The sequence below is a fragment of the Bipolaris maydis genome, assembly GCF_028858645.1.
Source record: "Bipolaris maydis strain C4 unplaced genomic scaffold PSV08scaffold_16, whole genome shotgun sequence".
Lineage (NCBI taxonomy): Eukaryota > Fungi > Ascomycota > Dothideomycetes > Pleosporales > Pleosporaceae > Bipolaris > Bipolaris maydis.
In genome coordinates, this window is record NW_027093872.1 from 185,407 (window position 1) to 211,342 (window position 25,936).

General features: G+C 52.1%; 5 protein-coding genes across 5 annotated transcripts; 1 reads left to right on the plus strand and 4 right to left on the minus strand.

Annotated features, from left to right (window-relative positions):
* Positions 1-5,599: 5,599 nt before the first annotated feature.
* PSV08DRAFT_334730 (uncharacterized protein) lies at positions 5,600-6,854 on the minus strand. The gene has a single exon (XM_014223416.2). The coding sequence runs from the start codon at positions 6,781-6,783 to the stop codon at positions 5,605-5,607; it is 1,179 nt and encodes a 392-aa protein (XP_014078891.1). The 5' UTR covers positions 6,784-6,854; the 3' UTR covers positions 5,600-5,604.
* Positions 6,855-7,430: 576 nt separating this feature from the next.
* Positions 7,431-8,014, minus strand: PSV08DRAFT_365992 (uncharacterized protein; the record flags this gene model as incomplete). Its single annotated transcript, XM_014223417.1, has 2 exons — positions 7,548-8,014; positions 7,431-7,492 (listed from the first exon to the last, which is right to left on the minus strand). The coding sequence occupies exons 1-2, from the start codon at positions 7,963-7,965 to the stop codon at positions 7,431-7,433; spliced, it is 480 nt and encodes a 159-aa protein (XP_014078892.1). The 5' UTR covers positions 7,966-8,014.
* A 568-nt stretch (positions 8,015-8,582) lies between these two features.
* Positions 8,583-9,244, minus strand: PSV08DRAFT_365993 (uncharacterized protein; the record flags this gene model as incomplete). Its single annotated transcript, XM_014223419.2, has 2 exons — positions 8,583-9,155; positions 9,205-9,244. The coding sequence occupies 2 exons, from the start codon at positions 9,242-9,244 to the stop codon at positions 8,749-8,751; spliced, it is 447 nt and encodes a 148-aa protein (XP_014078894.1). The 3' UTR covers positions 8,583-8,748.
* A 3,435-nt stretch (positions 9,245-12,679) lies between these two features.
* PSV08DRAFT_189764 (CCR4-Not complex component, Not1-domain-containing protein) lies at positions 12,680-19,715 on the minus strand (the record flags this gene model as incomplete). Its single annotated transcript, XM_014223421.1, has 4 exons — positions 12,680-12,742; positions 12,801-18,706; positions 18,760-19,075; positions 19,137-19,715. 4 exons carry the CDS (start codon positions 19,713-19,715, stop codon positions 12,680-12,682), a joined length of 6,864 nt encoding a protein of 2,287 aa, XP_014078896.1.
* A 1,238-nt stretch (positions 19,716-20,953) lies between these two features.
* PSV08DRAFT_381703 (uncharacterized protein) lies at positions 20,954-25,720 on the plus strand (the record flags this gene model as incomplete). Its single annotated transcript, XM_014223422.2, has 4 exons — positions 20,954-20,996; positions 21,046-24,665; positions 24,936-25,329; positions 25,433-25,720. The coding sequence occupies 4 exons, from the start codon at positions 20,954-20,956 to the stop codon at positions 25,600-25,602; spliced, it is 4,227 nt and encodes a 1,408-aa protein (XP_014078897.1). The 3' UTR covers positions 25,603-25,720.
* Positions 25,721-25,936: the final 216 nt, after the last annotated feature.

The window sequence follows — 25,936 nt, forward strand, 5'->3', positions numbered from 1 at the left end:
ATATCCGCAAAAGAAGTAAACGACACGTAGGCAGCAAACAGTGAGCAGGTTTCAGTCATACCAACCCTCACTCGTTGCAAAAGGGGACTCTTTGTCTCTCTATCTTGCTCGCTCATGCTTGATGCCGGGTCAGCTGCCCACCATGGCTGGCTGGCTGGTTGGCTGGTTCCCGAATCAACCACCAAACATTCCTCAGCTTCCGTTGGCCTTGTGTCGTCTCGGCTGTCGGTCCTTCTCAGCCACATAGCGCGTCGCGTAGAAATGTACGTACGCCCCTGTATGTACGTATGGATGTGTGTGTGTGTGTGTATGTATGTATCTACCTACATGTACCTTGACCCGCAGAAGGGCGTCACCGGAATCGCGATGGGCCACCGTTAAATCACTTTTTTGTTTTGGCGGCAGCCAATCCCCATCGATACAACCGAGAGCGGATGACGAAGAAAAAGTAACAAATGTCACGTGTCTCGGGCCTGCAAAATCAGCAACACCGTTGGTTGACGTGCAGCCTAGCTGGCTGTCAAGGGCAGCAAGTGTCTAGGCAGAGCTGGTGCCAAGCCGCGCGGCTGGAAAATTGAGTCTGCCAGTCCATTCACCAGGCAGCCTCTTGTTCCTTCTGCCGCTAGCCCATACGAAGAAATGCCTCAATCTCATCCTTTTGCATCATCGCAAATCATCTCGCAGCCACCATCGAGGTCTGCGCATGCACCTTTTCTGTTTCTCCCCATCCTATGGAGCCAGCTGTGCAAATCCGGCCATGACTTTTACAGCTTATATCGCTAATTTGCCGAAATCAGGTGCACAGATATTGTCCCGATCAAGGCATCATGTATTGATTCGCTGGATGAATACATACACACACACACGTCTACAGGCATCCACTTTTGTCTCTGACGCTCGCTCACCGAGCAACAGCAATGTCACCCAAAACGACGATGCCACGATCCGAAGGAATGGCCTGGCCCCTTCAACGGCTCAAGATCTACACATGCTATCATCACCTCGTAATTTCGAATCCATGTCTACGAAACAAACCCTAGAAGGCGTTGAGACCTCGCTCCACACAATCCTTGGTTAAACGCTGAAGACTAACACGATTCATCGCCACTCGCCTAGACATTCCATGTGCCCTTTACCGTGCTTGCATATCCTTGATTTTTTCCGAAGCCGCCGCCTGTTCGTAACGACTTTCCATTGTCCCCATTCAGGCTGCCTTGTCCCAGCCACAAAAACGCCTCGTTTTGCTTCTTTGGTCAAAGCAAGATCCATCAGCGTGTGCCTCGCTTCTTGTCACGCGGCTGCTTGCGGGTCAATCCTCGCAAGTGTCCTCGGACGTGGCAGACCGCACACCGGACACCTTCTTTTTGACTAGGGATTGCTACCTTTGCTCAAAAGTAAGGACTGAGCCTTGCGCAGTAAGCTTCGTGGCTGTTTGCCCCTGTGTCACGGTAATACGGGAAGCCGTCATTTGTACGTACACGTGCCCGGCTGGTCGGGTCTGCATACTGGTCTTGTAGATAGTATCTGTGCTGTGCTTTGGAGCCTAATGCTTGGTGTCTAGGCTTTCCTTTTGAATCTGGGGCACGGCCTCATCCCGTGAATCATCCCTTCATCAAGGGCTAACACCTTGACAGCACATGTGCATGGTTGTGCGGCTGTTCATGTGCTACGAGCAAGTGGTACTATGCTCAGCAACCGAGTTGATTTGAGCATAGTCGACGCTCGTCTTCTACCACGTTTTGACCAAACTTGGCAATTCTTTGCATTAGGCACGGAACAATCACACTATGCAATGTCTCATGAACGGCTCATGCCAAACACCTCACCCTGCTCGCAGTTGTACGTAGATCACCACGCTTCGTCTAGGTCGAGAGGCTTACATTTTTGTTTGCTACACAAAGAAAAGCATGCCAATGGCACATGATGGTTACACAGCCTGCCTCAAAGCCGCCGTTCAGTCTCCTCAGCCACGCTAGAGTAACATTTTACAAGAAGATCATATCGTTGATCAGTCATGGCACAAATCCCCCACACCTAGCACAGCGTGGTGCCAACTGTCAGCATGTGTCCGGCCCCGCCATATACTAAGAATTGCTCTTTCTACAAAAGCCATTCATAGATTGCTCGGGTAGTACAGTCATCATCTCATATGGCTGGCTACAGAAGAACGCATACCTTTGTGCCATGTCGGTGTACCACTGCGTTTGAGCTTGCTACATCCCCCACACGTACGACTGAAGGGATTGGTTCTTACACCTTTCCAATACATGCGTAAATCATAGGCCGGGAAAGGCATGTGGTAAATCGGCAACGAGCAGCAAGCGACAGCCCATTGTTCCATGCCTAAGTAGAACTGCGCACAAGGAGAAGGAGCATGGAACTGGCAGGTGGCGGGCGTTCCGAAGCGTATGTGCACATGCACTTTATTACCCATTGAGTAAATCACTCGTCCGGTCAGTTTCATCGTCTGCTGTACGGCCTTGACCGGCGTGACGGCTGAAAATGGGCTCCCTTTGCACATCCTACAAGGAAACGCTCTCCGGGCCAAGCGCCTACCAATACGACCATGTTTGCCTTTTGCTCGCTCGGACAATGAAAACGACACCCAAAACCCATGAAGCTGGTACCCTACGCAAGGCTGCATGATCGGTCATCAGCACAGGGCATTGGGCATGAAGAAGCGTCGGCCATCGTTCACTCATGCCAAGTGTGTAACGCTACGGGGTGCGACCTGTCTTCTCTACAACCCATGTTGTTGACTAGCTTCATCGACTTGACGCGTTAAGCGCACTACTACACAGCTAATTAGTATTCCGAAGGCCGTTATCGTCGATATGGCCACCAGCTAACATGTGCGGTGGTGCCCAAGTATGGGATACTGCAGGTACACCGAGTCTTGCCGAACCCGTGAGACATGCGGTCAAGAGCGAGAACACGGTACGGAAACGATTCGTGTCCCTTGGATCGGCAAAGAAAAGTGCTTATGGAATCGGCAAGAAGTGGGTTTTGGCCGACTCGCATCTGTAGCGAAAGAAGAATGTGTCGACCGGGAGTCTCCGACATGTGCTTCCCCAGTCTGCACCTATCCTAACACCCCTCACATGTCTCTCTTCACTTCAATCTCCGAACTCGTACGATTTACACTCCAGGTCCACAAATCCAACGCCGTTATCGTGCTCCGCTACCATCACTAACAGCCAAACTAGTACCCCACTGGCGCAAATAAAACCACACCATGCTTTTTGACCCCATCCACAACTTTGAGCACCACTAACAACTAGCCTCCCCCTAACATTTCCGAGAGAGACAAAAAAAGCAAAGGGACCCTTCAGCCTCCGTGGAGAAGGCAAGAAAAGAAACAGCCAGTCTGGATCAAGTTTCTTTGACCAACGTCTCTTTTCCAATTCAACCCTTACGTATTTCCGCGGGCTGAATATTCTCCTCACCCCCGCGGCGCCCAAAAAAATAAATTAAAAGTAAACTACGAAAAATTACAATGGGAGGCATGAATCATGAATAAGTGAGAAGAAAAAGAAAAAGAAAAGAAACCCTCAGCAACTTTGACTTCGCGTCCCCATTTCCATCCCCCACACCATCATTATCATCATCAACATCATGCATCAGAGAATTCGTATTCCAAACTTTTTCACCTACGCTTAGATTAGCAACCAAGAACCCATCCACACTCAAAGATTAGTACGCGACGGAAGATCGGGACCGAAAATCGGGGGGAGGCCCTTGGCCGTTTTTTTTTCTCCCCTTCGTGGGACCCGAAGGCCTCCTAGCTGCATATGCTGTGTTGCCGGCGCGACGCTAGGGTGGAGCGAAGGGTGTTGCCCCTTCGTTGCCCCGTCAAATAACGGCGGGTTAGCCATTAGAGGGGGGGGGGTGAGGTTCCAGACTGTGGCAAAGTTATTGATTTCGAGGTCGAGACCAGTCTTTGCACTATGAAACGGGAGGAAGAAGAGAGTTGAGCTGAAGGTGTGGTGTTGTGATGGTGGTTAGTTCATGCAGTGGCGAGAGTGTAAAGTGTTGGAGGATTTCCGCGTACTATTTACAAGATTCTGAATGCGTTGGAAATGTGTGTAGAAGAAGGATATACTTGACTGGATTTACTCTTTGCTCATCATACGCCTTCGCCATTCCAAGTACTCGATATACTCTGATCTCCATATTCTCCTTCTTGATTGATCCTCTTCTTCCTAAGCTCCATCCCCCTTCTCGGGCCCCCTTCAAACTCGAAATCCCCTTACCCATCCGCACACAAATGTCTCTCTCTCTCTCTCTCTCTCTTTTTCCACCAGCCTTAACAACCTCACCCCTCCCCTCCTAAATCACCACCCCCCTCCGCCCCAAGCTCAAAAGCCCTAGCTCTCATCTCATCAAACCCTTCCAAAAAAACGCACTCACTCAACCACGCTACTTGATTACCCCTCCAAACCCACCACTACCCACCCTCATCTTCCTGCATTTAAAAAACCCCGGTCCCATGAAGCCGCTCCCACCTCAACCCACTCTCCGCCTCAGTGTGGAGAGAAAAAAAAAGTTTATTTTACCCTTAAACGCCCTGTAAATGCCGGCGAAACGCCATTAAAACGAGGAGCACATGCCAGAACCCCTCCCCTCTTTTTTTTTTACCGCAGATCTTCCGTCAGAAGAAGTATTCAGGTTGAGAAATGGATATAATAATCAGCTGGATGTGGTGCGGTGTTTAATATTGCGAGTCGAGAATCACTAGAATGCGTTAGTATGTTGCCAGAGGGGGGGGGGGGGGGGGAAGGGTGTTAAGCAAATTATATACTCCACACATACACATGTATGGGATAGCGAGGTGACTGATACAACGGTATGCGAATAGTGATACTAGGCGTTGTGTTCGATGTTAGTCTTGAGCAGTGATGGCATGTGTAAGAATAGAGGGGGTGGGTTTGGAAGGGTAAATGTAGTCGGGATTATAAAGGGATACGTGGGCATTGGGGGGAGATTTTGATTGAAGAAGAAGGGGCGTGAACGCGTTGATGAGACTGAAAAAAGGGTTGGTGTTTGTAGAAGTGAAGTGGAAGGAAAGGTAATCGTGGGGAGGATGATGGAAAGGGGGGGGGGAGTGAGTGTCTGTTACTCACTGAGGATATCGGGTAGTAGTTACCTAACAAGTTAGTAATTCATGTCAGAGTTAATACGCTGTTGTCCTTGGTCGAAAATGCGAGAGCCTTGGTGTTAAGCTACCGAGTCTCTCTCTTTTTTAATCCCTTGTGTTGAGAAAGCGTGCTTTCTGTTTTGCTTGAGCAACGTTGTTTTCGTTGGAATATGGTAGTGCGATGAGGGAGTGAGTGAAAGATCAAGAAGAATTCAATAGACAATGATACACATATATTGAGGACATGGTAACACATACAACAGGGACCTCTTATAGAAGATGTCAACTATGATTATCATAACCAATATTACGAAATATTTGTCAACTTGACCTATGTCTCTATCCTTTCATGCCGTCAACGTTTCATTCTGAACGACGAACATCTCCAGTTACGAATGATCAATAACACATTATCAACTGCTATTTCATATCTCTTGTTTACACATATATTCAACACAAAATCTCTACTAACGCGCTGCTTTACTAATCTCCACCGGAAACTTCTCAAGACTCTCATACCACTGCAGTGTACTCCCAATCAGGAACGCCCAACTACCCCAAAAGGTACTCAGACACGCCTGATACTGCGCCCAACTACTGCTATCATATCCAAACGCCGGACACAACGTGAACCCCACACCTCCAATCAGATTCAACGCCCCAATCCACCAGCCGAGTGTCCGAGGCGCTGGTTTCCACCATGTAGGTTGCGTTTCGATCATAAACAGAAACCCAGAGATGATAAACCCCAAACCACCTACAACCTGCGGCGTCCAGTAAAAAACAATCGTAACCGGCTTTGACATCCTATCATAAATCCCCGGCAGCGCCGTAAACCCGGCAACCCAAAAAATCGTCGCGCCCGCAAACTGCGCCAGCGACGCCAAAAACCCTAGATTATGAACATAATGCCTCCGCAACTCTTCCCTCGCCGGCCACCAAACCCACTTCCTTCCCTCCGCCTTCTCCACCTCCCCGCACTGCTCCTTTCTCCTATGCGCATGCAAGCACGCCCCCTTCTCCACCCTCACCCCCGCGCCCTCGTCCCCCTCCAACACCCTCTCAACAGCCCAGCCAAAACACCCAGACCGTCCTTGATTCACCGCCTCAACAAGCAACAGCACGGAACCCACCTCAAACACCGTAGCCCCGATAAACGCCGTTATCCCCCCGCCATACAAGCTCTCACCCGCAAACCCCGTCTCCGGTCGCACCAAAGGTAAAAAGACGAAGAAAGCATTGAGGATCCAGAGAATGCTGCCGAGCGTGAATATGTATGCGATGAGGAACGATAAATCCCAGATGGGGTAGTAAGTCGCCATCTTCCACATGTTGGCTAGAATGGGGTGGGCGGAGGAGGTGGGGCGCGGAGTGGTGGTGTTGCTGCTGCTCCCTGTGGTGTCGGAAGTGTGGGGTTGGCTTACGGAGAGGGCGTGTCGGCCTTTGCGGTCGTTGCGCGAGGTCCATTTGAAGCGGATGTTTGGGTGGGAGTGGAGGTGGTAGTGGGCTTTTGTGGGGTTTAGGAAGGGAAGGGGGCCGGTTATGCGACTTGGTACTGGGTGGAGTGTTGCATTGGGGTCTATGGGTATGTGTGCGGGATGGAAGGTTTCGTTGCGCTTGGGGTTGTGTGGATTTGGTGGTTTCATGGTTAGTTGGGCTGATGCTGGGCGGGAAGGCGTTGCGGGGCTTGTCAACAGTTGGAATGAATGTACTTTTTACATATGGTGGAGTGATTGTTCATGGTTATGGCAGCGTGGAAAAGTGTCGTAGTGTACGTCAGTGCATCACGTGAGAAAAGAAGAAGTTGAGGGTTATATCCGCTAGTACTAGCTACTATCTCCGATCCAACCACTGTGTAAGTCTTGGGTTCGATTGTTCCAATTTGTATTGCTAAGTGCCAAAACACCTATGAACCTTCAACAAGGGTGTAATCAGGCGTGTTATAACCTTTTTTTTTGACGTCGAACCTTTAAAATACATATTTACACGTACAGAGACCAATCGTCTCATGTACGACAAACATGACCAAACTCGCTCACTACTAAGGAACGACCAAACTATGCTTTTGTATCCTCGAAGCCAAAACCCACACAGCAGCCAGGTTAAGATGAAAAACAATATCCCCAGTGATACTCGTGAATAATATGCCAAAGTCAAATTGGTATAGTAACAAACAACAAGCTCAAAACTTCCCAACAATATTATGACAATAAGAAACAAATAATTCCGCTTATTTGATTCCAAGTCGCCGCATAAACAGAGAAACGCCATCGTTAATCATACACGTCACTAGTCATACAAAACCATACCAGGTCCAGCCCATGTTGAAAGCATTATCCTCCACAATACCAACCCCTGTGATAGTATAATTAGTTCTTCTTCCCCTCCCTTTTCACCTTCTCCCTCTCACTAATCTTCAGCCCCCTAACCAGTTGCCGTGTCATTATCCTCGAGAGCTCCTTGGTATAATCCTTCATCCGCATGTTCGACTTCTCCTCCTCAGTCTTCCCCTCATACTGCTTTTCGCTGTACGGGGGTGGCGCATTTGTATACCGCGCATACTCTTCCTCGATGCGCTGGAAGTTTGAGTGGTTGGAGGAGCTGGAGTTGGATCGGGACGAGTTGGAGACCGGTGAGTGTGTCGATGGAGACGGGAAGGAATGGTACGAGTAGGACTGGCGCTCAGCGGAGCTTGTTGTTTGCATGGTTGATGAGCGTTTGCTTCTAGTTGAGGTTTTGCCGACAGAGGAGACAGAGTCGTGGCGTGATGATATTCTTGATGATGGAGTTTCGCGTTCGTTGACACTGACCGTGGGATAGTGGTCCATGTTCTTTTATTAAGGGGGCAGTGAGGTCTGACTGGGTGGACTGGGTGGTGAATAGGGAGTCAAAGTCAGCAAGCAAGGGGGACTCTTCAAGAAATAGGCAGCCTGCTTGTCAGCCTCACATATAAATGTAGGATCTAGACCCATATGCGATGATGCATATCGAAGACTCAAAGCGGCTGCCTACATTCCCATCCCAACAGTTACGATATGGATGGCACAGACGCTGGACAAGCCTGCAAGTCATACCACACCCCTCGACGTCATTGCAGTGTGGTAAAAGCCAGCCACCCTTGGTCCATCAAGGTCCAGAAGGGGTAATGATGGGTGGCCAATCAAGGAGATGATCGGTGCAGCGACTGAAATCCCTCTTGATTGTCTCGGCGGAGGACAGGGCTCGGGCTCCGCGGTGGCTGCACGCAACAACGGAGCGGGTAGCAAGTTATGGGGTCGTTGGCGAGGTGACGCTGGGATGCATGGTCGGTTGCGGAGAGGCGTACGCGAAGCGAGGGAGGTGTGGCGTTTGTGGTGAACGGGGCCGATGATGTCACTCATCACGCTCACCCGAGCCGTGTCGCACACTCAAGACCTGAAAAAAACTGAGCATGTGGATCGTAAGCTGAAACAAGCAGATCAAGGGCAGATGTTGGGTATCTAAGAGAACAAGCCCACGGCGCGGACAACGCGCATAGAGTGACGCGAGGTCGTGTGTGCCATGACGAATTTAAGATGACATGGTGTGCACAAGGGAAAGCAGGTACCAGTACCGACCTCAACGAACTGATCCTACGCCCGCACCAGACCCTTGAACACATCCCTGAGTTTTCCCATACCCCGTGACCGTTTAGAGTGGCTCCTCTGTCGCTCCACCTCAATCTCCGTTGGTGCGTTGAAGTTCCCGCTTATTCTCCTCATTTCGCCTTGCGATTTGTAGTGCGATGACGAAGCTGTGTAGTAGGATCCAGCTGAGGAAAGTCTCTCTGGGCGATCTGCGTGGTCCCCATGATACGAAGATCGCAGGTATGCAGAGATCAAGGCTTGTTGGGGCAGTTGCTCGATTTCCGATGGCGACAGTACCCGTGGTGAGGTTGCTGTTTGAGACTGGTGCGACTCTGCGCGCTTTCGAGTAAAAGACGTGCGATGCCCAAGGTGTTGACTAAGACCTCCTGCGATATCACCCACAGACTGCCTTGCTGGGTCGAGTCAGAGATCGAGATTATGCATATGATGGGCGGTGTGTACCTTCACGATGTCGTTGCTCTTGCATACTCCGTCTGTCCATCTTTGGACTTTTGCCTGGACAGCTGTCGATATCTTGTGATATCTGTAGTTTGTAGATTCAATTCTCAGTTTCAGTGGGCATAAGAGAGAATGCGCGACACTCGAGTGCTCAACCAACTATGACAAGAATCCATGACAAGTCCTGGAAACCTAAGGCTTTTGGGCAAGTACTGCCCTTCCATACTTAACCACACAGCCCTTCATTACCATGATCCTACCAACGTCGTGCTTAACGGGGTCTAACGTCATCGACTCGACTCCAACTGAGACGAATAGCAAGCCAAGCCAAGCCAAGCTCGCCTTCAACCAGCTTGGCTGCTTTTGATATTCTTCCGTGGTTGCCTCAAATGCGATACAATCTGGTAGTATCGGCGTCATCTTGAAAGCCGCAAGTTCGGTTGAAACGGATGCTTGGTGATATGAATGGTGGGTCTGCATGCAGGGCAACCTTAGCGGTGCAAAACAGAATATACGGTGCATGCGAGGCCACCAGCACATGGCTGTGAAGACGATCTCAAGGCGAACATTCTGACGAGTGATGTTTGTACGGAGTAACTAAGGCGAAAGATACGATGAGCAGTCCGGTGGCGGTGAGGTTCGACTGCGCCTTGTGAGGCTTGACGGTTTGCCTGACCACGACTGAGCCATTAGGCCGAACTCAACCCTCAAGGCAACCATCGAGCGGACAATCTGAAGGAGGCGCATGTTAGGAAAAGTGTAGATCTTTGCAGCCCGAGGGGAATGGAATGGCATTGCAATTTCTAGGTGTGATGCAAAGGGTCTTTGGGCGAGGAGATGATAAGGACAATAAACGCACAAGAGGGCCACCCAAGTATCCGGAAGCATCATGTGATCCAGCAAATCCCAAAGGTAATGCCGTACTCTAGGGAGTTGCCGTTTCGGCCTCCTTTCATATCAACCAAATAAACTAGAAACCAACCGGAGCCCACATGCTGGCCAGAGAACATCGAGTCTTGTTTCATCCCTCAAATGTACAGGGGGTGGTGCACGAGGGTGTTCGGGAGGGTTCATCTTTCGCTCCGCTTTGCTCAAACATCCATGCAACCCCCAGTCCCCTTCTGCACAAGTCCCAAAGTGGCAATGAATCTTGCTGACCATATCCATTTCCATACTTGCATTGTTGTGCTCATGTACACACACAGCACAAGCCCCGACTCCAAACACAGCAAAGATATTCTTCTCGCAACACCACGTCTGCTATTCTATGACACATATGCTACACCCTCTGTTAGTTCTTTTACTATTAAATATAGTATCGTATAGCTAATAGTAAATACCCTAAGCCTATGAGCGTGCGAGCTAAGCCAACGCGCCTTTGTGTGGCGCAGCAGAAGGCCGCGACTGGCCTGACCACCATTGCCGTCTCCACCTAGTGGGGGTCTTCCGAGATGACGATGCGAGATGTAGCTGACGCGGTGCTTGCACTCTAGGGAACTGGGCGAGCGGAGGAGAGACCTCTTGAATCAGCCAAGGGTGTAGATTTTCTATTAAATGGGAAAGGGGCATAGCCGCCATGATCATGTCGTGCCCTGTAACAAAAGCCTTCAATACTTTATTTGTTTTTTGGGGTGCTTCAAGAAACACCAGAAGCTTCGATCAAAAAAAGACTATACGACCTACCTCTTCACGACATTGGGTGTAGGGTGACTATACTTGCTTCTTAAGTTTATGATATAGAGGTACGTAACGCTGCTGGTGAGTAAATTGTCAATTTCAGACGTATAGCCTTGGTTCCGACTTGGCCGGCGTACACGCTCAGTGTTCTGGATTCTGGTAAGCATCATCCCTAACAAGCGCCGTTTCTAGGGTAAACGTACCCCGTGATACGTACTCCGAATCACGCCGACCGTACGCAGACACTAAGCGGAACCTCAGCTGAACAGCCCCCCTTCCCACCAAATATACACACATACCGCCGCCTGATCCTCCTGGAATCATCAACCAACATAGAAAGTCGAGCACATACCTTTCACAAGTCCTACCACCACAGTCGCTACCGAACTTTGCTCGTGTTCTATCCACACCCCCCGCATAATAATCGCCGACCCGCGCCCGTAGATAAGGACTACGATCATCACACACAATCACCCAACATGGATGCACTTCCTGATGCCTCGCAATCCACCTCATACAGATGCTCGACGCCTAGCACGCCCGACACACCCGTCTCGCCCGCATCTTCGACCACAAGTTCGTACTTTAGTTCGTCCTCGTCCGGTGAGCCGCAGGTCCCGTTTCAAATCATCGTTACGTTCGACGGCAAGGTGCGCGAGATGCTGCGGATAGAGCGGGACGAGAACTCGCCTATCCAGGCACCCAGACCACGAAAAGCACCTAGGCCGAGATACTATGCAAGGAACACAGAGTAGAGATAGAGTGGCGGTAGGGATCAGTCAGCGAGGGCGGAACGGTTTGGATGGGGCGAAAAAGAAAAAAGGCGTTCGATGATTGGAATGGATTCACTATGGCGTTATGAAAAGGAAAGGAATTTGTCGCTTGCAGTGGCTATAAAGGATAGTTGGAGCCAACAGGCCTGAAACACGTTAGCAGTCGTCAAGAAGAATGTGGGGTAGGCTTTTGTTCGAGATTTATAATAATTGAAGATTATTTTGCTTGGAAGTTATAAGCACTGCATCGATCACCTTGTCTTCTAAGAGTATCGCAACCGTCATGTCCTTTGTGTCGTTGCCAATGCTCTCTGTTCCAGCACTGGAGTTTTAGTGGGATGAGGGTTGGACGAGAGCAGGAGCACTCGTATCTTTTAGCGTACCTTCCACGTGGGACAGAACTACGAAATGATGAGCCGCAATTTCGTGAGTCTCTCCATTAGTACGTATCATATTAATCATCAAACACTGGATAAAGGAAAAGTAGAAACACCGTTCATGATAATATCCTACACTTGATGCACCAGACGGTATGCGCATTTTCGCCTTCAAGAACATCCATCCATCCATCCCTTCCCCCCGTTGAAAGATTCGCCGAGCAAATGCTATTCTACAAGAATGTGCAGAAGACATGACTAGTAAAGCATCTCCGTGACGAATAGAAACACTCAACTCGACCCCGAAGAACTCCGTGCTTTTTTTTACCGTGACCAAGACAGAAAATGATAGCGGCAATCCCGAACATCGTCCTTTCCAGTTCATCATTATATCCGTGTCCGTTTCCACAGGATCATCATTACCCACTGTTTGCCAGCCAGCCCAATGGAGTCGTGATCCCGTAAGTAGCCGAGAAATGCCAATGACTAGGAAGGAAAGGTATTATGAGAAGAAGAAAAGGAAGACCGACCCTGACTAAGGTCCACATATTGCCTATGACCAGAGTGCGCTGGTAAATGCAGTGGCGGAAGATTATTGGTGCCTCTTAAATGCACTCGTGGTGTGAACGTCGAGATTCGGCCACCAGCCGACTAAGCTATTGGGCGTGGGCTCTGTTGAGCATGCGTGAAGAGAGCATTGAGAAGGCGTTCGACCTGGAAGGGACAATGAGTTAGTATGATTCAACAGACAATTTGTAAGGAATCTACGTACTTCAGGCGCCGCCTTAACGAACGGCAGCTCCCAGAATGCATATGTGCGGTTCTTTAGAATTTCCAGCAGCGTGATGATGAGCCCCCATGGGTGCGGGCGGTGAACCAACAGGCGCTCCAATAATACACGGGTGATAGTCTCTTGAATCTCCGATGCCAGCGAGTCCTCGCTTGGGGGTCCGAAGAGGTGCAGCAGCGCATAGCTGTAGAAGTGAGTATGCGTGTTTGGGAAGCGCAATTGGTTCGCGATGGCGCTGATAAAGTGGAATCTGGCCTCAGGGTGGAAGTCCTTGGCCAGCCTTTCAATGAGCTTGGTAGCTGGGCTCTCTGCATCAAAGATTGGCACTGTGGCTGATCCTGTGCCAAGAGTCGATATGCCGATATACAATGTGATCGCATGTATCAGCGCTGGATTGGCTGTCGTTGGGACAAGCTCAAAGCCTGCAGGCTTGGGCTCTGCGTAGTACACCGCGCAGGTGACCTTGTCGACGTCCTGGTCCTTCAGCTCAGAGCCTCTCAGCAGATTGTCAATGGCATCCTTAATGCCTACGTCCGAAAGCATCTGCTCGATATCGCCACGGATGACGGGTGCTTGAAGATCGTGCTCGAGGCGGTCTGCCTTTAATCCTGCAGTGAATGGATCTGGCATCTCGAGAATGGTAGATGGATAGGCACTGACAATCAGGTTACGGAGCTGTGTGCAGTGCATTGGAATGCTGTTGCAGAACCTGAAGTGGTTCTCGACCAGGAACTCGGGGAAGTCATGGTGGATAACCAACAACACGCGTAGAACGCCGCGGTAGAACTGTTGGGTCATGATGGTTTCTCCAGTGGGCTTTATCAGCTTTCCAGTAAAGATCAAGAGTGTATCCACAAGCTGAGCGTAGATGTCCCAACGCTTGTCATCTTGACCCTCCTCCAGCATGGCAGGCACAAAGATACGATGTGCAACCAATGCGAGCCATGAAAAGGCAAAGCGTTGAATGTTGGAGGGCTGAACGATCAAAAGAGCTTTGGCGACTGCAAGGAAGATGTCTGCCTTTTGTTCTGCCAACGACTCTTCCTTCACTGCATCGTTCAGGTGGAAAAGAATAGTCGAAAACAGGCGGAAGAACACTTTCTGGTTGAAGGCATCTTCTCGGGTGGTGTGGTGGTTACAAAGGACGAGTACTACGACGACGAGCATCTGGTCTAAGTACCTCGCTTTGCTCTTCTTAGTAGCACCCTCTTGTTCACCTTGATAGACAAGAAGGTCGACGATGAGCCGCCCAAGGGCATCGACCTTAACTGTCGCAATGTCTTCGTTACCACTTCCATATGGGGATGAGTGTTCCTGCTCATATGCAATGACAGAGGCATCGATACAAGTGCGAAGAAATGCAACTGAAGATTCTTGAGTCTCCAGCACCTTCTGTTGGTGGAGCTGGTAGATGAAAGCACCAACGGTTTTCTTTGGGATGTTTTCCATCTGAAGATGCACCCACTCGTCAAAGACGTACTCGAGCTGATCTTTGTGGCTAGATGCTGGTGGTGTCAGTGACTGCTCATTGGGCGACGCTTGCAAGTTGGCAATGACGCGCTTTCCAAGCTCAAAGCTCGAGTCTTCTGCTAGCCAGGTAGTGAGAGCGTCGATGGACATGGCAAAGTCGGCACGGAAAGCACTCGGGTGCTCATTGAGCAAGAGCTCTTCCATCAGGCTTGACAGCATCTCCACTGCAGCAACACGCCGTTCTTGAATGGCCTTGGCAATTGTCATGTTCAAGCGATGCATATCCATGAGATTGACTTCCATAAGGGCCACCATGACTGTAGCCTTGAAAATACGGTCATCGTCGTGAAGAGTGGCCAGCCACATCAGCACTTGTCGTGATGTCTGGACGGACAGTTGGCACAGATGGCTCAATAGATGAGCCATGACTTCGACCTCCAGACGACTCAAGGAGTCAGAGAAGAGGTGGTTCGTGACTTGTCCAGCAATACGGAAGGCCCATGTTTCTTTGTTAGGGCCGGCGAACTCGATGCTTGAGATGAGCTGATCGAAGACTTGGTGGACACTGCTGCTACCAGGTTGGAGGTCTGTTATACGCTCCTCTGGTGCCTCTTTGATCACGCGGGTCAACTCGATGAGGAGGTCCTCTACGCCACGCTGGCCTCGCTCAAGACCAGGAGCGTCCATGTAGCCGTTAGGCTGTTGCTGAGTCAGCGCTGCATGAGGTGCTTGAAGACTCTGTAGCCTAGGTTGTTGCTGGGCCGGCTGTCGTGGCTCAGCTGGTGCAGCACCTGGAGTTGGAAGATTTGGCACCGCCGCAAATTGGTCTTGGAGAACATCTGGGAGTTGTCGACCGCCATCTTGAGAGGTGTTGTTAACGTGCGGCGCGCCTCGCGACTGCCTGCCAAAGTCTTCATAGATAGCCAACTGCTCCCTATTCAAACCGCCAGGCATTTGTCTGTATGGTTCCGGAATGTAGAATGCCCATGGACTGATGTTTGCATCCTTGAAGGGCTCATTTGGACGAGAGCTACGGAACATGCGACGTATACGGACGGCTTCTTCGATTTGCATATCGATTTCTGCGAGGGATGACATTTCAGCTGCCTGCTCAACAGTGTTGCAGACCAGGTCAAGGTTGTCGTTGACAAACATGATGATGTGTCCCTCTGGCAGTCCCTGATCGGGAAGATCCCTCGCTGTGAGGCGGATGTTATTCTGGATACTCATACGGAGGGGCTCTTTGCAGGTGACAAGAGCCAAAGAACCAGAAAGAGCTTTGACAACAGTGTGTGCTGCATTGCGAAGCTTCTCCTCATCGGGTTCCATGGCAAAGTCTTTGTTGATCAGCTGCGACGTTGAGATTGCGGCAATAGTAACGGAGCGTTCGACTACGGGAGCAATGATTTCCTGTATAGCCTGATTGACTGCAGTAAGGAAAATCTTTTTGAGCGTTGCTGGCGGAACTGCACTATTTCCAGAAGGTGGGTATTGAAGTTGGTTGGTGAAATCGGGCAGAGCGGCCGTCATTGCTGCTGAAGAGAAGCGTTCATTGGGTCCACGTGCGCCACGATTAAGGCTCACAATAGAAAGGTCGCCGAAGGCTTCCATGCCGTCTGTCACCATGGATCCAAGGAATTCTTCATCAACTGGCGGCCGTCCTCGGATGCTGTTAGTTGGCTCTATGTCCTTGTGGTCAAGCTCCAGACCCTTGCAGAGAACTTCAATCTCGAACTTCTGGTTGAGCTTCAGGTCAGCAAAGTGATATAGCTCCATGAGCACACCCAGCATCTCCATCAACCATGGATTGGGAGGTTTGAAAATTGTCGACTTCGCGGCTTGTACCAATACCTTGCAGGTGAACGGAATCACCAACAGGAGGCGGTCTGAATCGTAACCTTCGTGCAACAGGTCCTTGAAAGAAATGTTGCGGAATTTGATTGGCTGGTCCCGGGCTATGGTTAGGGATCCAAGCCACGAACCCAGGTTTTTCAGGTGGCCACGTTCGGTAGATCCCAAGGTAGAGTCCGTGTTCAGCATGCGAACAACACTGGCATATGTCTCTCGAAGAACCTCGGCCCAGAGCATCTTGTCATTAAACAGGTCAAGCATGTCGAGATACAGTTGTTGGAAGTTGGGCTGCATCTTTGCACGCTCCTCAACGAGGTAGTTGGCGAACCACTGATGATGTCTCTCCTCAACAGCTTCAGTCAGGTCGTTGATCTTGTCGCGCAGGTTGCGCTCGGACACGTTGTTCAGTACAAACAAGACTTTGTCCTGGACGTCTTCATCTGGGTCCTCGTATAATTCTGGGCGCAGTGGCGGGTCCACATACAGACAGCTGAACTTGGGCACGGCTGGCTCTTGGCGGAGATTCTCGTCGACGCCGTTACCGTTGGTCATGCCCATACCGTTATGGCCTTCGCCGTTGACTTCACCGACTTGCTGACCTACTACTTCTTCAGCTTTAGCATAAATTTCCGTGCCTTGGAGTCCAGGAACGATAAGAAGTTGGTCGCAGTAGTTGGGCCATTCAGAGAGTCGATTCGAGAAGTGAATCAGAGCCTGAAGACCGAATTTATACATACTGTCTTCAGGGCGGAACTCTTGCACAGCTTCTAGAACCATTGCCAACCCAACTTGGAGTGCGATGCGGGACAGAAGATTGAAGTTGATAATACCACCAAAAAGCACAGCAGTCGTCGCCAATGCTTCGAGTGGGTACTCTCCGAAACAATTGTACTCGTCGAACAAGCCATGAATCATGCAGGCAAACAGGTCCTGGTCCGCAGGATCGCGAGATTCTTTGTACTTCTTCAGAGCGGAGATGATGTCTCTAACATCGCTGTCGCCGCTGTACATGTTCTTGAAGTGCTCTTGCATCTTTTTGTCGGCTTCTTCAGGAAGTGCGTTGCCATTTTGGCCATTAGCATCAATGACGTCGTCCACGCCCTCGCCATAGTTGATCAGGCGAGGATAGGCCTGGATACAGTTTCGCTGCAGGGGAAGTAGTTCCTGCTCGGGTAAACCGCATTCAGCAAGGAACCAAAGGAGTGGATACACCGTCTTCACTGCTAGTGGTAGGTTAAGAGGTTGATGGTCGTCTCGGAGGCGTTGCATCTCTTCCCCTGCCCGCGCACTGAGAAAGTTGGTCAGAATGCGACGGAAGAGTGGCCCAGCCTGGTCGAATGTCTGCTGTAGCCAGGGCTCAAGCTCGAATTTTCCACGTGCGTGTGCCTGTGCAGCCAAGTCCAGGCTGATATCAGTATTGCTACGGATCAGTGGCTCCAACCAGTTATTCGTCTCGGCATGCTCCAGGATCAGAGTGAGGGTCATCGAGTCGGCGTTGTATGCGTCGACAAATCTGTCCACAAGCCACTGGATATCCTGTTGCCACAAGCCGTAAAGGACAAAGTTGTAAATGGGTAGCTTCTTGTGAAAATAAGGATCAAACAGCTGCTTCAATGCTTGCTCTTGCAATGCACCCCATGGCTTTGGGACTGCCGCTGCCGCTACGAGGAACTCTGCTGTGTGGGGGTTGATTACTAAGTCAGGTATGCCCATTAGCTGAGCCGTATGGTACGTCTCTGACGTCTGGAAGATCATGTTGAAAAGAGCTGCCGTTGCGTCCAGCGAAACAAATGGATGTCTGACGGCCTCCTCGGCAAAGGCTCTTGCATCTTCTGAAGCCCCTTCAAATGTCTTCATCGAGTACGACGTGCGGAGCCTAGGGATCTGAGTCACATCCAGCTCCTGTCTTGTGGATGACAGGAAAGCCACTACGAAATACAGCTGTGTCAAGTCATGCTGCCATTGACCTCCCCACAGTGCCTGTATATCGAATTTTTCATTCTCTTGGGCTACGGGAAGCAATGCGTTGTAGATGGCCAGGAACTGATGTCGCTCAATGCGGAGGTGATCTCGATCAAAGGCAAGCACTACGTCTTGCCAGTCTATTCGTTGTCCCGTCCGGTGCTCACGTAGCGCAGCTACAAAATTCTTTGCATTGTATCCGGTCGAAAGGGCGAGGTAGAGTAGAACTGCGGCAACTTGCTGGTAGCTGATGTCGCGTGTCTCGGCCGATGCAAGAACTTCTTTGCATGCCTCGACCGTAGCCGTGCCTTGGGGCCCTGCCTGCTTGACTAGTTTGACAAGAGGGTTACGCGCCCCGTCAGTGAGCTCGACGAGTATCAGCTTTGATTCGACAATGCCTGGTATCTGTTGGTGTGTCTGCTGATATCGCATCTGGACAGCGTAAGCAAGGCTCATTTTCTTCTCTTCATCCCAGCCTGGTGGCGGGTCCTGGAGGAGGCGTTCGACGAGTGCGGCGAGGTATTCATGATTCATGTCGTCTGGCTGGGTCGGCTGTGCGATGGCCATGAGTAAGTCATCGCCTATGGTAGATAGAACTGCGTCGGCTGAGAAGTGTTAGTGGCTAGAGTCAGCGAGCAGAGGGAGGGGGGGCGCGCACCTTTGGACCGCAGATCTGTCTTCCTGCAAGCGAGCGCCAGCATTGTCTTTGCGACCGAGTCTAGTTTGAAATGAGATACGAATGTGGCGAGATCAAAGTCACGAAACAGATCACCCTCGCTGGTGCTGATGGACTCTGCGATCTTGTCGGCCTGCTCGGGATCCTTCCGTATCTTGTGCACTTCGGTGAGCAGGATCTGGTAGCTGCCATTGGGGTCGGCATTGCGTGCGCCGGAGCCGAAGATGGTGGCTGCATTGTTCTGCAGCACGCGGCGGAAGTACTTTGTAAAGACCTCCATGCCGTTTGTATCTACGAGCTGGGGGGGCGCGTCAGTAAGGCAGGGCGGGGACGAAGCGCGGAAGGGATGGGCGACGAACCTTCCTGATCTGCTCGGTTTGCGTGTCCCACTTGGCGCGGTCCTTGTCGTCCTTTACTGGCCCGAATTGGCTAAGCAGGAGAAATATCTGTGCGATGACGATGCGGGAGAGGTTCTGGGACGAGGCGGCAGACGAGTGGGCCGAGGTGCTGGGGGAGCCGGTGGTGCTCGAGACTGAGAGTGAGGGCGAGGCGCGGACCAGCTTGGAGGCTCCTCCGCCGCTGTTTGACTGTGCACTGGCGCCCTGAGTAGCGGCTGCGGCGGAGGAAGCCAGGTGCGATGCAGCTTGGGGCGCTATGGTCCTGGACCCACGGGAGGACAGCAGCTGGCTGGCGGGGAGCTGCTGTCCTGCGGGCGAGAAGGGCGACGACGTCGACGACGAGGCAGGCAGCAGCGAGGGGAAGTGGGCAGTGGCGGGCGATTGGGCGTGGCGCGAGGGGTTGGGCGAGGGGGTGCTGGGATTGCGCTGCTGGTGCTGGTGCTGGTGGAGGTGGTGGTCGTGGGCAAAGGCCGTGGAGATGGGAGCGATGCGTGTGCTTTGGGATTGTCTCGGGGCGCCCCAGGGGTGTTGCTGGCTCATCGAAGGAGGCTTTCCATGAGCAGCGCGTGGCGGCTGGGGGAGGGAGAGGGGGCGTGAGGGGGGCGATGGGATTGTAAGGGTTTGGGTGCGGGTGTGATAACCAGACGTTCAGTCGGCCATGCAGGAAGAGCGAAGCGGGCTTGGCACGTAGCAGCAGAGCCACAGCGACACACCAGGGCCACGTTGGACTCGAGTTTGGCGGAGCAGCAGCACGGCAAGCAGACGAAGCAGAGAGACGGCTTGCCTGTGTCTTTCTCTATCTTGCAGCTGCCCTGCTGTCATTGGTGCACTCTCGCCGGCGTTTCCAGTCACGCAACCTCAATTGCTCCGTTTTGGTGGGCGGGCTCACCAGGCTGCCCTTCGGTGGCAGCACCGTATCCCGCGTACGTGCAGCCATACAGAGAGACCAAGTAGTACCCCACACTCGCCCACCCTTCACCTCGCCGCCTCGCTGGCGACGGCCATGCCCGCCATTGCATCGCACCACGCCTACGGATGTGTCCGTAGTCCAGTGCCATTCCAGACATTGGCCCAGTACTCGCCGTGTTGGGCATCCACGACGTGCCAGGCGTCAACGATGCCATTCCTCTACACTGACCCCCTCGGCAGGGCGGGCGGCCAGTGTGTATGTGCAGGTTGTAGAGCAACCAATGCACACATACACGGACGCTACCACAGTGACGACACCCTCACCACGCCCGCCGCTGTAGGCTTTACTTTTTGCGGCACGCAACACATGGTCAACACGTCCAGGCTAATAAGTGCAACATAGCCGTCCGCCCGCTGGCCCTGCGTCATGGCATTGCAGCAATCGCAGTGAATGAGAGAGACTACGCATGCTAACCAGCCACCGCCAAACGCAGGGGACCGCCGAGATGGGATTCTACAAACAAATCGAACAAGGAAAATAGTCGTGTGCGCTTGTAGTCTTCGCCCGACCTGAACACATGTACATACTTGCGTATGTCGTCCTTGGGCTCGCCTTGGGGTTGGCTGGTCAGCTTAGCGCTACCAATACCCCTCGCGTCGCCATGGTGATTCTCGCGAGGGTCAACACAGGGTTCACCGCCAGCACACCCTGGCCCACATCCCCAACATCCGGCGCTGCTCCATAGCCTGCATGTTTGAGTAGCCTGCCATTCTTCTGAAACCACTCTAGATAGCATTCGCTTTCTTGTATTTCCTACCAACCGTCGCAATTACCCCTCGCTGAAGTCGTGCCCACACACACATCCACCATGGGTGCAACGGCGACGGAGCCGCCCTCGGTCTCCCTCTCGTGTATGTATATCAGAGTGCAGTCTGCACACTAACCAGCTAACACTGCCAGTCGCCAATAATTTCTGGGGCAAAGATGACGCCGGCGTCGGTCCCATGCTCGACCGCATGCATGCGGCCAAAGTCACAAACGACGAACTTAAACACTTTTACGCCGCGCGAGCATCAATTGAAGAAGACTATGCACGGAAACTCCTGAATCTATCGCGGAAGCCACTTGGGTCTTGCGAAACCGGCACCCTTCGACTGTCGTGCGATGTCATCCGAGCTGAGGTCGAATCCATGGGAAAGGCGCATCAAAATGTCGCCCAGCAGATGAAGACAGAGCTAGAAGAGCCCCTCGCAGCCTTCGCCGGTGGAATGAAGGAGCGGAGAAAGATTGTGCAGAATGGCATTGAGAAACTGCTCAAGCTGAAAATGCAGCAGACATCGACCATGAACAAGGCACGCGACAAGTACGAGCAAGACTGTCTCAAGATCAAGGGCTTCCTAGCGCAAGCGCACATGGTCATGGGACAAGAAGAGCGCAAGAACAAGGCCAAGCTAGAGAAGACGCAGATCAACCTGGCCACAACGAGCGCCGACTACGAGGCCGCAGTCAAGGTGCTCGAAGAAACCACAGGACGGTGGAACCGCGACTGGAAAGCTGCGTGCGACAAGTTCCAGGACCTTGAAGAAGAGCGCATCGACTACACCAAGAGCAGCTTGTGGAATTTCGCAAACATTGCCTCGACCGTATGCGTCAGCGACGATGCTTCATGCGAGAAAATCCGACTATCGCTTGAGGACTGCGACGTAGAAAAGGACATTATCGGCTTCATTAAAGAGTCTGGAACTGGCCAGGAGATTCCCGATGCACCCAAGTTCATCAACTTCTGCAGGGGCGACGCAGAGACTTCTTCACAAGTCTCCGAGGACGAGAACTACTCAGTCGCACAATTCGCCAGGACATTGAATCCGGCGTATCGCGCTTCATCGCCAGCGCCTTCCAACTTTGACTCTCATCACGATCCAAACAATCCATTGGCTCGAGAGATGGGACTCCAAAAGGACACACGTCCAATTTTACCCGACGATATTGATGCTCTGCCCCTTCAACCTGTAGATAGCCGTCGTCAGTCAATGGACAGATCACGCCAGTCAATGGATAGGTCTCGCCAGTCGATAGACATGCCTCGACAGTCCGTTGACCGGTCCCGCCAGTCGATAGATATGCCTCGCCAGTCTGTTGATCGGTCTCGCCAATCGGTAGACAGGTCCCGTCAGTCAGTAGATATGTCTCGGCAGGCGGCCGAATCACCACAACCATACCTGGACGAACCACAACAATATGTCGAGTCTCCACGACATGTCGACTCGCCGCGGCAACGCGCAGAGCAACCGCGACAGTCACGGCAATACGTGGAACAGCAAAGACAATACATTGAGCAGTCACAACAGCATGTGGAGCCATTAAGGCGATATACAGAATCACCGAGGCTGCAGTATGCCGAACCACCAAGACAGCAGTACACTGAACCACCAAGACAGCAGTATACCGAACCTCCGAGCCAGCAGTATGTAGAGCCACCAAAGCCACAATATACGGAACCATCCAGACAGCAATACGTCGAGTCACCTGAACCACAATATGTGGAGCCACCATATGAGGAACCACCCCAGCAACAATATGTAGAGCCACCCGAGCCACAGTACACGGAGCCACCGCGAGATCAATACGTAGAGCCTCCCAAGCCGCAATATGTAGAGCCGCCCAAGCCTCAATACGTAGAGCCGCCCAAACCGCAATATACAGAACTGCCAAAACAGCAGCAGATTGAGCCTCTACGAAAACGTGCAGATACACTGAGACAACGTGTAGAATCACCACAGCCGATACAATCTCCCCAAGCGACGAGAGGAGTGCAGCCAGACCCTCGACTCGTCCAAGCACAAGAGCAGGCACGTCAACAGTATCAGCAAACCTCGGTGCCCCACAACGACTACCCAGCAGATGGGATGACCCAATTCTGCCGCATTGGTGCGCCATCTGATCGAAGTTCAATTCCAAGTCCGGTTCGTCCTGCTAGTAGGGGTTCGCAGAGTGACTGTTCAAATCCCAATTCTTTCTCAAGTGTCGAGCCACCCAGTGGCTCTTGTTCACCTGGCAAGCCAATGGCTGCGCCATCAATTCCTGAACCTAGCCCGATTGAAGAGGGTTCTGTGCAGAAGAAGAGAGGGTTCTTCAACAGCCCGTTCGCCAGGAGAAAGAGCAAACATGAGATCGAGCCACCAGCTCTCGCGCCCAGCACCCGGAAAACATGGACCCCTCCCTCGCGGAGGAATACCGAAGAAAATAACAGCCTGGCGAAGAGCTTTGTCATCAGGCCTACTCGGGCCATTGAGAGCAAGCCACCTTCTCCCGGTCCAGAACCAGCTGATCCACGGGCAAACTTCCAGCTCAACGTTGGTAACAATGTATTTGACGTCGCTTCACCGGACAAGAAGAAGCAGGAACCGGAGCCTGAGGCACAGGAAGAACTGGATCCCATCGCACAGGCTCTTGAAGAGCTGAGGGGCGTTACCAAGCAGACTTCAGTCCGTCAGCCCGAAGAGCGCAAACAAGCTGCTGTACGCCAGACTGCAGATCGCTATCACGGCCTTGCCACACCAGCACCTCCTGCTACTCCTGCTGTCGGCTCAAAGCTGGCTGGCAGCGTACCTACACTGCTTTCTAGTACCAGTATCACTGCGGCAAAACGGGGCACGCCTCCGCCCTCATATGAGCAGCCGCCCATGTCGCGTCTGGGCGCCCCTAAACCAGCACATACAGCTCGCCAGATGCAAAAGACCACACAAATGTATGTGAACCAGAAGGTGAACATGTTCAATGGGGGCGACGCAGCTCGCCCTCCAAGCCGGAGCCCAACGAAGCAAGAGGCTCCCCGTGCTGCTGCTGCTGCTGCTGCTGCTACTACTGCTACTACTACTCAGGCTGCCTCCCCACGAACTGCCTCTCCAGCACCTGCACGTGCTGTCAGTCCACGACCAACTCTGCAAACGGCAAAACAAACTCCGTCCCAGAATTCCTACCGGACCACTCCAACGCAACAACAACCACCTCCATCGCCATCAACATATCAGCCCGTGCAGCGACAGCCGACAGTTCCCTCACAGCCTGCGCAACGACCACCATCTCAAGCATCCCAGCGTCCACTACGCCAACAAGCAGCTGCTCAGCCGGTACCTCGGCCTGCATCCAGACAACAGTCACAACAGCAAAAACCATCACCAGCTGCTCAGCCAGTACCGCGACCTGCATCTAGACAACAGGCACAGCCGCAGGCAACGCCACCAGCTGCTCAACAGGCATCACGGCCCATGTCTAGACAGCAGACACAGCAGCAGCCACCAGCTTCTCCCGCAGCTTCAAATAACCGAACAGATTCGCCAAATCCCTATGCTCCATCTAGTGCTGGAGGCAGACCTCGGGCCCAGACAGGCACTGCTTCGGCTCAGACTTATGGTACACCCATGGGTCGTAACACATTCACGTCTTCGCGTGGTCAATCACCGACTGTCAACAACACACAAGCTGCTGCATCGCCCAAGCCCCTGCAACAGAAACCTGTCCAACAACAGCAGGCCCCGCAGCCAAAGCCTGTCCAACAGCAGCCTCCACAGCAAAAGCCTGTCCAGCAAGTACCACGGCCCGCATCTAGACAGCAAACACAGCAGCCTCAACCACAAAAACCAGTTCAGCAACAGCAACCTCCGCAACCGAAGCCCGCTCCACAAGCGTCCCGACCTGCATCCAGACAACAGGCACAACCGCCTCCCCAACAAAAGCCTGTTCAGCAGCCGCCGCCTCAGCAACAGCAACCCCCACAACAGAAGCCTGCTCCGCAAGCGTCCCGACCTGCATCCAGACAACAGGCACAACCGCCTCCCCAGCAGCAACAGCCACCTCTTCAGCAACCCCCTCAACCAGCTTTTGCGCAGGCCCAATCCCGCCCACAATCCCGTGCAGCCGCATCATCTCGAGCAGCAAGCCCCAACCCTCAATTCCGCCAATCCTTTGATCGGCCTGGTAGCTCTCTAGGCAGCGAAATGGCCCTAGCCCTTTCCACTGCCGGCAGCGAGCGAGGCGACGGTAGCGTCTATGGCGGAAGCCAGTACGGCGGCAGTGTGCGTGGCAGAGCCAATACTGCCCGTCCACAGAGTTCGTACATGGGCAGCGAATTCGGGTTCAACGGTGGATCTGGAAGCTCTGTGAGAGCCGAGTCGAGAGTGCGCAGTAAGAGTCTTGCTGAGCCCAAGAATTATAATAGTCAGGGACGATTGATTTTGAATTATTGTAAGTTATTTGTTCCCTTGTTTCTCTTCTTTCTTTTCCCTTTTTTGGGAAAGGGGCAAGTTGTAAGAGGTGTGGCAAGGATTTTGTACTAACGATAACACAGCTCGTGCCATGTACTCGTATGCAGCCCAGATTCCAGAGGAACTCGGATTCCAAAAGGGTGATATCCTGGCTGTACTCCGTCTGCAGGATGATGGGTGGTGGGAGGCTGAAGCAGTCGGCAAGCAGGGCCGACCGGGGCTCGTACCGTCCAACTATCTGCAACCATGCTAGATAGATGGGGATTTGAAATGTTTTTGGAAGGAAGGAATAAGGTGAGATTAATGAATTGCGTTGGTTGGTTTTTTGCTTCGTATTTTTTTTTCGTTTTCTTGTGTTCAGCGGGCTTTTTTTTTGATTTTACACATACCCACTCTCGTTCTTGCTAAGCACATGTTTGGCGTTTTTGAGGGTGACTTGTTTTAATTGGGTTGGTTGGTTTGACGAAGCGACGGGACAGACAAATGGGCACATACGTAGTGAACGAAATTGTACATGATTGAACGCTCGAACATATTGAAATTTCGTTTTGATTCGGGTATCTAAATTTGATTGAAGTAACGCCTAA